We start from the raw sequence: 11,228 nt of genomic DNA on the forward strand, positions 1-11,228 counted from the left end.
CTCCGAGATTTCTGGCACGAGCCTCCTATGGCTTGGCAGTCTAATTTCCACCGGGACCATTGCTTCAATGCCATAGGCTAACACAAAAGGGGTTTCTCCTGTGGTTGTCCTATAAGTTGTTCTATACATCCACAGTATAGAAGGCAGTTCGTCGGACCAAGAACCCATAGCATTGGTAATTCTTGTTCGGAGGTCTTGTAATATGATTCGATTTGTAACCTCGGTCAGACCATTGCTCTGAGGATGCGAAACGGATGTCAGACGGTGATCAATCCCAAGGTTTGAGCAAAAGTCTCTAAACTATTGATTGTCAAATTGCCTGCCATTGTCAGTGATGAGGACCTTCGGTATCCCAAACCTGCAAATGATAAACTTCCAGGTGAAGGCTCTTAGCTTGGGCTCCGATATCGTGGCGAGAGGTTCGACCTTTGCCCATTTTGTGAAATACTCTACTGCTACAGCAACAAACTTTAATTGACCTCTTGCCACAGGAAAGGGGCCGAGGATGTCAACTCCCCATTATTCAAATGGGGCCGAACAGTTAATGTTGGTGAGGTTTTCGGCTAGTGAGTGGATAACATTACCAAACCTCTGGCATCTATCACATCTCTTAACATATTCTAAGGCGTCTTTCTTCATAGTTGGCCAATAGTACCCATATCGTATGAGTTTAAAGGCTAGGGCCCTGGCTCCTTGATGATTCCCGCACACACCTTCATGAACTTCAGCAAGGGCCTGGGATGATTCTGATGGTCTGAGGCACCTTAGGTATGGAAGAGTAATGCTTCTGCGAAAGAGGACATCGTCGATCATGCAGTACCTAGGAGCTCGAGCTCTGATGCTTCTAGCCAACCTGGCATTGCTTGGTAGATTTCCATTTGTGATGAATTCTATGATTGGGTCCATCCAAGATGGTTCGTTGTCAATGTCCATGACATCGGGGATTTGATTGATACTGGGTTCTGTGATGACTTTGATGTGAATTGTTCTGTCCAGGTTGTCTATCCCCATGAACACAAGCCTGGATAATGCGTCGGCTTTTTCGTTGTCCTTTCGAGCAATTTTTGTAATTTCACAACTCTTGAATTTTCGTTGAAGATCCTGAACATTCATACAGTACAAACTCATTTTCTCGTCTTTCCTTTCAAATGATCCTTCAATCTGTCCGACCACCAGTTGTGAATCGCTGAATATCTTCACGAACTCGAGCTCAAGGCTAAAGGCTAGCTCCAGAGCAATAATGACGGCCTCATACTCGGCCTCGTTATTGGTTGCTTCAAACTCGAACCTAAGAGTACATTGAATCTCCGTTTGTTTGTCAAGGCTGATGATGATGACCCAAGCACCCGAGCCCGAGGAGTTTGATGCTCCATCTACAAAAATTTGCCAAGTGTCCAAACTGGTGCTCATGCTCAAGCTTTCTCCTAGCCCCCCAGGCCTAGGGGTTAGTTCTGCAATGAAGTCGGCTAGTGCTTGGGCTTTAATAGATGGGCGTGGTTTGAATTCGATGTCAAATTCTCCTAGCTCGATCGCCCATTTCATCAGTCTTCCTGAAACGTCCGGCTTTTGAAGTATATGCCTAAGTGGTTGATTAGTGAGCACCACAATAGGGTGAGACTGAAAATACTACCGGAGTTTTCGTGCTGCTATCACCAAAGCAAGGGCAAGTTGTTCCGCCAAAGTATACCTCGTTTCCGCATCTAGTAGGGCCTTGCTTACATAGTAGATAGGTTGTTGGACTCTGTTAACCTCTTTCACCAAGACCCCGCTGACCGCGTTTTGAGATACGGCCAGGTACAAAAATAAGGTGTCACCAGGCTCAGGCCTAGTGAGAATAGGAGGAGATGCCAATGTTTGCTTAAGTTCCTGAAAAGCTTTCTCACAGTCTTCACTCCAATCAAAGCCTTGGTTTCCTCTGAGGACTTTAAAGAAGGGATAGCACCTGTCTGATGCTCGGGACATGAACCTGTTCAAGGCTGCTATCCTACCAGTCAACCTCTATACCTCTTTCTTGTTCCTTGGTGATTCCATAGACGCCAAGGCTTGTATTTTCTCAGGGTTAGCCTCTATCCCCCGATGAGTGATCATAAAGTCCAAGAACTTGCCCGAGGCCACGCCAAATGCACATTTTGCAGGGTTCAACTTCATTTCGTACTTTCGAAAGGTGTAGAAAACCTCTTCAAGATCTGAAAAATGTTGGTCCACCTGTTTGCTCTTGACCACCATGTCATCAACGCACACCTCCACATTCCTTCCAATAAAGTTAGCAAAGACTTTGTTGATGAGCCTTTGGTATGTTGCCCCTGCATTCTTCAAACCGAAAGGCGTGACCTTATAACAGTATATGGCGGAATCGGCCATGAATGAAGTCTTTTCTTGATCTTCCTCGGCCATGAGGATTTGATGATAACCAGAAAATGCATCCAAGAAGCTGTATAATTTATGTCCAGATGTGCTATCTACCAAGTTGTCAATCCGTGGTAGGGGATAACTATCCTTTGGACATGCTTTGTTAAGATCTGTGAAGTCAATGTAGACCCTCCACTTACCATTGGCCTTCTTCACTAAAACAACATTGGCAAGCCAATTGGGATATTGGACCTCCCGAATAAATTGAGCACTAACGAGTTTGTTAATTTCTTCGTGAATGACCTCCCGACGTTCTGGAGCAAACTATTTTTTCCTCTGCTTTACTGGTCTGGCCCCTGGGCTAATGTTAAGCCCGTGGACTGCAATTTTATGGTCTATCCCTAACATATCCTCAACCTTCCAGGCAAAAACGTCAATGTTGCGAGATAAGCAACCAACAAGTTCTGTCTTCAGGGTGACGTCAAGATCCCGACCAATCGTCACCTTTTTATCATGCTCGAGCTCAATTTCCATCAATTCTTTGACAGAAGCAAGTCTAACTTGTTGCCCGGCCTCGGGCTCAATCCTTGAGATTTGCATGACGTCGTTATTTATTTCTCGAACGCTGACAACATAGCATTGTCTGGCAGCTGTCTGGTCTCCACGCACGACCCCAACGCCATTACTTGTTGGAAACTTCATGGCTAGGTGGAAGGTAGACACAATGGCTTTGATCTTGTTCAGGAGTGGTCTTCCCAAAATAGCGTTATAGGCCATCGAGACACGTACCACTTGAAAAGATGTCATCTCCGTAACCTGTTTCTGGCCAGAACCCAAAGTTAGAGGAAGCTCGACGACACCCTCTGGAGTGATGACTCTTTTTCCAAACCCCTGGAGAGGAGTTTTAACCGCTTTGAGCTGCATTCCCGTTGTCAACCAAGATTCTCTTTACTTCAAAATTGGCCACAATTGCTGAGATGACCAAGGCGTCATCATGTGAAAGTGATATACCTTCTAAGTCCTCGATCCCAAAAGTAATATCATCCAGCTTTCCATGAGGCATCCCAGAGACCAAGGCATATTGTCGGGCATATTGTTTTCTTCCACTGTTGGAGTCTTCTCCCGAGGCAATACCCCCTATGATGATATTGATGGTTCTAGCAGTGGGTTGACCATCCCTTTTTGCCTCAGGGGTTTTTTCCCTACCACGATCGTTCCTTGGACGTTTGTCGTTACCAACGTAGGAACTCAGGAGTCCTCTTTTAATAAGGGCTTCAATTTCCCGTTGCAGGGCCTTACAGTTCTCCGTGGTATGCCCATGATCCTAATGGAACTCACAGTACTTGTTCATGTCCCTGGATTCGGGTGGTGACCTCATTCTGACAGGCCATTTGAGTTCCTTCATATCCTTGATTTCCATCAATATATTTGCCTTTGACGTATTTAAACGCGTGAATGACGTCGGGAGAACCTCCCGTCTCTGTTTCTTCCGATGTTGTTCTTCACGGGGGTTCGGGCGTGCTGTCGTTTATGCTCGACCCTGTCATGGGGTGGTCCAACCTTTCTCGGGTTCAGTGTTTCCTCCATATTTATGTACTTCTTGGCTCGGGTAAGAAGCTCGGTCATTGTCTTTGGCGGAATTTTGGATAAAGACATCTTGAAAGCCTCACACTTTATGACATATGTGAGGGCAGAAACTGCTGCAGTTATATGTAGGTCGGGAATCTGAAGTCCTTCCTTGTTGAACCTGGTCATGAAGTCTCGTAGGGTCTCATTTTGCCCTTGTCTAAGTTGCATGAGGGAAGTCGCTGTCTTCCTGATGCGTTTACTGCTTGCGAAAGCAGAGAACTTGTCCGCCAAATCCGAGAATAAGGCTATGGAGTTGGGCTTTAAAGTTGAGAACCAATCCCTAGCAGCATTCGTCAAAGTTTGCGGGAAGGCCTTACACATCACCTGATCTGGTGCGACCTGTAGATTCATGACGTCCGTGTATACGTTAAGATGATTGATTGGATCGGTGGTCCCATCATACTCTTTGATCCTAGGATACTTAAATCTGTCTAGCAAGGGGGATGCCAATATTTCGGGAGTAAAGGGAGTGTTGGGACTAAATCTTGTCGTCCCTTTGTTGCCCTGAAGTAGGCCCGTCATAATTCCTTCTTGAATAATCCTAGCGAGTTCCCCGGACTCCATGGTTACTGATCTCGAGGCCGAGGTCACATGTGGTATACCCGAGGCCCCTGCTCCGCCATTGTCAGGGACATGTCTTTGAGCTCGAGCTCGAGCATCAGCCATAAAACCCCCCTGGGGTTCTGTGTGGATGACGGATGCGAATTTCTTTGACTTAACAACTGAGTCAGTGTGGCGACCTGTTGTCTGAGCTCTTCAAAGGCTCCAGCAGTAACGACTGCCGGCTGGGGCTCTGGCACTTCTGATGATTCCTCTTGAGGAGTAGGGACATCCTCAGGAAAGGGTTGGTTTGGAGTGGATGAGCTTGCTGGTGGAAGACCTGAACGTGTATTTACCATGACTTTTGGTAGCGCTTCCCACAGACGGCGTCAATGATGCTACCAAAAATCGTACCTGTAAATTTCCCGAACTTGATGATTGATGAGGAGTACGAACGTGATCTTCCGATACCTGAAACAAAGGCAACGAGATGTGTTCTCGTTGCCCCTCCGATGCTTAAGTTAGAAATGGAATTATATGCGTGAGACTATGTGCTGGAGAACAATGAAAAACGTACATGAATAATGGCTCAAGGTTCTGTATTTATAGTAGTAAGTGACATTCTCCTAGTGGAACTCAACTAGCTGGATGTCCCTATCTGTTGGAGTCGTGAATAGTTAAGGAGTTGGTTGAATTCCATAATTATATATGGGATAGAATCCTTGCAGGAGTTAAGAATCCTAATTGCGTAGGAATTTTAAAGGGTCAACCATCGTTGGTTGTGAGGGGAGCATATGCCCGAGGACTCTGATGCTCGAGGACAACATATTTGCAATATGCGAAGCAGCCAGACGGATGTGGTCGGGCTTAGTGTCTCGAGGATGCACATGCTCGAGGACACCGTCGATGGATTTACAACTTTTACCAAAAATAGTCGTCGGAATAATGTGTTGATTGGAGATATTGAAAAAATGTCACCATCATAAACTAACGCAAGAAGGAAGAAGAGAAAATAAGAGAAAAAAGGAGATTTCCTTAAAGTATAGAAAAGTGTTTCGACGCATTTGTTTAGGAAAAGAGAGAAGAAATAATCATAAGATTGCTAATCGTTTTTATACCGTTTTGTATTAAAGCTGGAAAGCTGTATTTATAAAAAGGCACAGTGCTGAAATCGAGCTTTGGGCCTTACCAACTCGAGTCTCGACCAAATTTTAGCTTGGCACACTAACCTTGTTTTTTATTTTCCAGTTACATATCTTCTAATAATAAAAAATTTTGATGTATAAATTGCATAGGACAAATAAAAAATATAGAAATATATAAATAACAACCTTTTTCTTAATTGTTTAATGTAACACAACTTTTGTTGAAAAAATTAAAATTATATAATACAGTTGAAAAGTAAGCCGTGAAAAATGAGTGTTCAAAAAAGAAAGCAAAATTTTCGTTTAATGTATAATATTATTTTTGAAGGATTGTGTGATAAAAAATAGGATAAACAAATAAATTATAATGGAATCAAAGTTAATAAAACCAGATCAAAACTAATATTTCAAATAATTTTTTTTTTTTAAAATGTGTTATTGAAAAAGAAGGAAAAATTATCTGTTCATGTGTAATATTATTTTATGAAAAATTATATTAAAATAAAAAAAAATGAAAGAGAACGTAGGATTAAAATCAAGATTCCAAAGTGAAACTCACCGCTGAAGTATAATAAAACACCCAGTCCATTACATTACAAGCTTTGAAACCTAAATTATAGCACCAAACTTCCGTTGTTAATTTTTAATACATAAAGTCACCAATCACTCAATTTTGACATGGACAACATCAGACCTCTCCTCTTGTTTAATTTTAGGTATGAAAACTTTGAGAACACCATTTTTCATCTCTGCTTTGATCTCATCAGTCTTGTACAGTTTCTCCGGAAGATCAATTCTGCTACTGTACCTCCTCCCACCCTCTTCGTCCTCGAATTCCTTCTTGCCCTCGCCTTTGATGATTAGAGTATTTTGTTCCACGGACACCTTGACTTCCTCCTTTCCTAGCCCCGGCATGTCCATTCGGAGATAGAGACCGTCGTCAGTTTCCCGAGCATCCCAATTTCTGGGAACCCCCGTGGCAACAGGTGACTCCATGAACTGGTCCATCATGTTCAGGATTTGGCTTAGGCTCCTTGACGAAAATGGATCAAACACCCCTACATTTCACAAAACTAATTCGCTTAGTAGGCAGAGAAATGATGTCTTCATAAGAGATTTTACAATAGTTGAATACGTAGCTCGTCCATATGTTATGACCTTCTAATTAGTTCAAATTTAAGAGTTGAATTTGTAAATCGATTAAGCATACAAAATCCCTGTACTGATTTGACGAAAATACCAGTACTATATAAAAACGGAAATCTAGAAAAAGAGAAACACGAAATAACGAAGACGTACAGAAGCTATTAAATAAACAGTAATTCAAAAATTCAAGAATAGATGAACAACAGCATTTCATTCATAATCATACGTTTTGGTTGTGCTGATATGCTTGGGTAGCAGACAGTGAGTGCGTAGAGGACCAAGAAGACGACTACCTGAGAACGGGGAGAAGACACGTCGATCAGATTGGCGATCAATGTCGAGATCACGATCATCGCGGTCGTACTGGCGCATAGCATTGGTGTTAAATAAGCGTGAGGTGCACGGCTGAGCCACCGCACAGACAGGACGGAGGGACCGGGAGAGCATGTTCGAAGACCACAGCCTTTTCATTGCGAGTGAAGACGCCATAGCTACAATGATGTAATCCAAAGCTAGTGAAAAACGGAGTAACAGAAAAGCGTAGTGGAAGGTTGTGTATAGTGACACACGTACTACAATGATGAATTTATAGCGACAGAACGTTTTAGGTAGAATTTACGAGAGACATTCAAGAAGGTTCTGGAGATGTTCTTGGCATCGACTTCCCAGTTTGGGCCTTGACACACTGGGCCTAGTGAGCTTAGCCCATGTTTAACCACCATTATATTTTAGAGAAAATTACATCTTGCCCTATCTTTAAAGATTTGTGATCTAAAACCAGGTAGGAAATTTCACTTTTCAAAAATTAGATATTTTATTTTATTTAATATTTTCATAAAATAAATACTTTTACTAAATATCTATACTCTAACACACATTACAAACCCTAATTAATTCACACTCACCTATATCTCTCTATGCAAATCGATTGCCTCACTTCACTCTATCTCTCTACACCAACCCTTCCCCGTCTATACAACTTTGACGTTGAGGCATGGCATCGGAGGCGCAACCGTCTCTTCATCTCAATGGACTGTAGCTTAACCACTTTGCCTAAGTAACAGCATTGGTGGAGTTGAGGCGCGGCAATGCGATGCGCCTCATTGGTTTTTCTTGGATCTAAACTTTCTTCAGCATTGCAGATCACGGCAGCGACTTGAACTTTTCTTCGATGTCACGGATCACAACGCTGCTTGTGGAGGATTCTATGGTGATTTTGCGACGTTGTGCGATTATTTTTATGGTATTTTTTGGCATGTTTTGTTGCAATTTTTGTTGTGGTGTGTTGTGGGCATGGTGGTGGTGTTACGGGTACTATGGTAAGGTAATGGTGGTTCTAGTGTCGGTGGTGCTCATGATGATGGTTCTGGAGGCGGTGATGCCATGATCACAGCTGCCATGTTTAGCATTATGGATTTGCTACCAGAAGGTAGTGGTAGTGGGTCTGGTGATGGTGGATTCAACGACGATGCGACTAATGGCATAGTGAGGCGGTGGTCAAAAATGATATGGTTGATTGTGACCATTAATTAAGTTGATTAATGTGTGACCAATATAAACAATATGTGACCAATAAAATATATAAATTGTAACATAAAAAATTATTAATTTGTGACCTAAATATAATATATGACCAATTAATTTAATATCTTTGTGACCATATAAAATTTGTGATTTGTGATCAAAGAATAATATATGACCAACTGATGAACAAATTGTGCCTACAAAGTTTCGTAAAACAAATCTGACATAAAAATCTGATTTGTGGCCGAAAAATAATACACAAATCGTTAATTTATGACCAAATTGTATAGATCTATGACCTAATTATATATATGTGTGTGTGTGTATAATTAAATCATAAATAAAATTTAATAAATATCTAATTTTTGAAGTTCGAAACTTGTTTTCTTGATTTTGAAATGTGTGATACTTAAATTTTTATTTATGAATTTTTCCCAAGATTATTATTATTTTTTTTATTTTTTGGGAAAAATGAGTTTGACATTGTATTTTTTGGAGAACATATTGATAAATGTAGTTTCTACACTTATTTGGGATCTTAAATGATGATATTTTGTTATTATTTGAACGGATTAGTACCTGATTTGTTATTTATTACTTTTATTAGGAAAATTTCATGTTTCAAAGAAGAATTGAAAAAAAGAACGAAAAATGGCTAAATGAAGCAAATCCAAAGTGCGTGGACCAAAGTATACATAGCTAATGGTTGATTTCGACCGCAAAAGATACTTTGAAAATTGATAGGAGTCAATTGAATGCAAATTGGAGTCAAAAAGGAAATGGATATGATTAGAATATTACCATAAATCGACTTCCAATCATATATGATATTTTCAAGATTTTTGGTCAAATTGAGACCCATTTTCGGATGGAGAATGTTTGAATTGGAAAAATTTTATTTCTAGAAGAATTGTAGATATTTTAATTATCTTTCCAATACACTTTGAATCACCTAAATCGGACACCGAAAGAGAAAGTTATGATCAAAATATTAAAAACTATGCAGAGACAAAATTATGTGCGCGTGAAAGCAACTTTCCTTATTTGATTCAAACTCTTTTGGAAGGCAACTTGGACGTGAATTTTGACCTAATTTCATCATATAAATACAAGATATGGTCAGTAACGAAAGGGTCTCTCTCTTGCCTCTTCATACACAATAGTTGCATCAAATCCATCAAGAACAATGGGCCAATTGCTATATTTTGAGAAAGAAGATAAAGCCATAACAAGGAATTGAAGTTCAATTAAATCAAGTTTTGAAGAATTCAACTTTGGACGTGAAGATCAACATCTTTTGTATTCTTTCATAATTCGGGTGATATTTTTCTATTATTCTTCTTGTAATTTATATATTAATATGTTAGTTTAGTTTTTCATTGTATTGGATGAGATGAACCATATTATTTATTTATTTTAATTCAAGACAAGTATTTAGTTTAATTCGTGTGTTACTTGATTAATTTTGCATTCCCATTGCACTATTGAATTGTTTGGCCATCAATTGAATAGGTAGTTGCTTGTTGTAGTATAGGAATACTCACAACGAGTCTAGAACACGGCAAAATTAACATGTATAGTTAGGATTAGGAATAATATCTATCATACATGCAATCATATTGATAACTTAAACTAAGTGCATGATTTTCATATAAATTCGGACTAGGAATATGATTGGGTCATGTTAATCATAGGTTGGTGTATCTTGAAAAAGAACATTTAACATATTAGTGTTATCGATTGTCAAGAACTCGTGAAAGAAATTAGATTATGAATCAAGAATTGAAATAAATAGCAATAGGCAGAGTCAAAATCCAATACAATCCTTCATAATTTGATAAAACCCTAATTTTTATTGCTTTCTTAGATTAGTTTAGTTTAAATCAAATCAAAATATTTATTTTATTTTTATAACTAGAATTTCATATGAAACTAGTAAACTTGAATTAAATTTATTCTCTGTGGGACGATAACTCTTAACTCACTTATTATTACTTGTCAACGATCTCGTATACTTTCGAGTATCACACGAACAAATTTTTTGCGTCGTTGTCAGGGAATAAAGTTTTAGTTTGAGTTTATTAGTTTACATTGGATTTGAATTTTTTATTATTTTATTTATTATTTTTGTTATTTTAGACTTTAATCGTCATACCTAATTTCTTCCTATTTTACTCTTAAGGCTTTTACTAAATCTCGAAATCGAAAGGACCTTTAAACAACGCTAAGAGAACTAAGATGAACGAGGGTAATGGCTGAGAATCAAGATCAGATTCAAAATGCACTGCAGAATGCAGCACTTCAGGTTCAACAACCACCTCCAACTCAGCCTATATTGGTTAGAGATTATGTGAATCCAGTACCTGCACCGATTCAACCTCCTATTGTCTATTTACCGTTCAGACAAGCAAACTTTCACATCTGACCAGATGTCATAAATCTTTTCCAGAATCATCAAGACATCAGGTTCAGCGGGAAAGCTACGGAAAATCCACACGAACATATTCAAACTTTTACCATGCTTTGTGATGTCATTAGCCATGAGGGGATGTCACAAGATGCATTTCGAATGCGTTTATTCCCACACACTTTGAAGGAGGGTGCGAAAATACGGATGATGTCACAACCTCCTGGGAGCATCGTATCGTGGAATAACATGGTACAAAAATTTACCATGAAATTCTTCCCACCATCTCGAGTCCACCAAATCAGAAATGAAGTATATCTTTTCAAACAGAAGGATCATGAGACATACCTGGAAGCATGTGATAGGTTCAAAAGTGTGTTTAGAAAATGTCCAAATCTTGATGTTCCTAAACTGGCACAAATATATCTATTCTATAATGGACTGTGCGCTGAATTTCGCAATATAGTTGATGCTTCTGGGGTGGATCA

At 39.7% G+C, this 11,228-nt stretch overlaps 3 protein-coding genes across 4 annotated transcripts; all 3 read right to left on the reverse strand.

Annotated features, from left to right (window-relative positions):
- Positions 1-51: 51 nt before the first annotated feature.
- LOC111384970 lies at positions 52-1,962 on the reverse strand (the record flags this gene model as incomplete). Its single annotated transcript, XM_023009318.1, has 4 exons — positions 1,631-1,962; positions 590-1,579; positions 359-455; positions 52-237 (listed from the first exon to the last, which is right to left on the reverse strand). Coding segments are annotated over exons 1-4 (1,605 nt in total), but the record flags the coding sequence as incomplete, so codon positions are not given.
- Positions 1,963-3,253: 1,291 nt separating this feature from the next.
- LOC111384972 lies at positions 3,254-3,769 on the reverse strand. The gene is made up of 2 exons (XM_023009323.1): positions 3,688-3,769; positions 3,254-3,621 (listed from the first exon to the last, which is right to left on the reverse strand). Exons 1-2 carry the CDS (start codon positions 3,767-3,769, stop codon positions 3,254-3,256), a joined length of 450 nt encoding a protein of 149 aa, XP_022865091.1.
- Positions 3,770-6,192: 2,423 nt separating this feature from the next.
- Positions 6,193-7,377, reverse strand: LOC111384979 (heat shock 22 kDa protein, mitochondrial). 2 transcript variants are annotated; one of them, XM_023009329.1, is made up of 2 exons: positions 7,103-7,377; positions 6,193-6,721 (listed from the first exon to the last, which is right to left on the reverse strand). In XM_023009329.1, the coding sequence occupies exons 1-2, from the start codon at positions 7,296-7,298 to the stop codon at positions 6,327-6,329; spliced, it is 591 nt and encodes a 196-aa protein (XP_022865097.1). In that variant the 5' UTR covers positions 7,299-7,377; the 3' UTR covers positions 6,193-6,326. The 2 variants fall into 2 exon arrangements, with proteins under 2 accessions (XP_022865097.1, XP_022865095.1); XM_023009327.1 differs by having other exon boundaries at positions 7,100-7,377.
- Between the last annotated feature and the right edge of the window lie 3,851 nt (positions 7,378-11,228).

This window comes from Olea europaea, unplaced genomic scaffold (assembly GCF_002742605.1).
Source record: "Olea europaea var. sylvestris unplaced genomic scaffold, O_europaea_v1 scaffold3065, whole genome shotgun sequence".
NCBI classification, from domain to species: Eukaryota; Viridiplantae; Streptophyta; class Magnoliopsida; order Lamiales; family Oleaceae; genus Olea; species Olea europaea.

Bases quoted from the DNA above. Each gene is read 5' to 3' on its own strand.
- LOC111384979 (XM_023009327.1), bottom strand. From the start codon at position 7,298: ATGGCGTCTTCACTCGCAATGAAAAGGCTGTGGTCTTCGAACATGCTC. The intron at 6,722-7,099 runs GTCGTCTTCTTG...TGTGAAATGTAG, and splicing joins CTTCTCCCCGTTCTCAGGTA to GGGTGTTTGATCCATTTTCG.
- LOC111384972 (XM_023009323.1), bottom strand. From the start codon at position 3,769: ATGGAAATCAAGGATATGAAGGAACTCAAATGGCCTGTCAGAATGAGG. The intron at 3,622-3,687 runs GTGAGTTCCATT...GGGAAATTGAAG, and splicing joins CAGGGACATGAACAAGTACT to CCCTTATTAAAAGAGGACTC.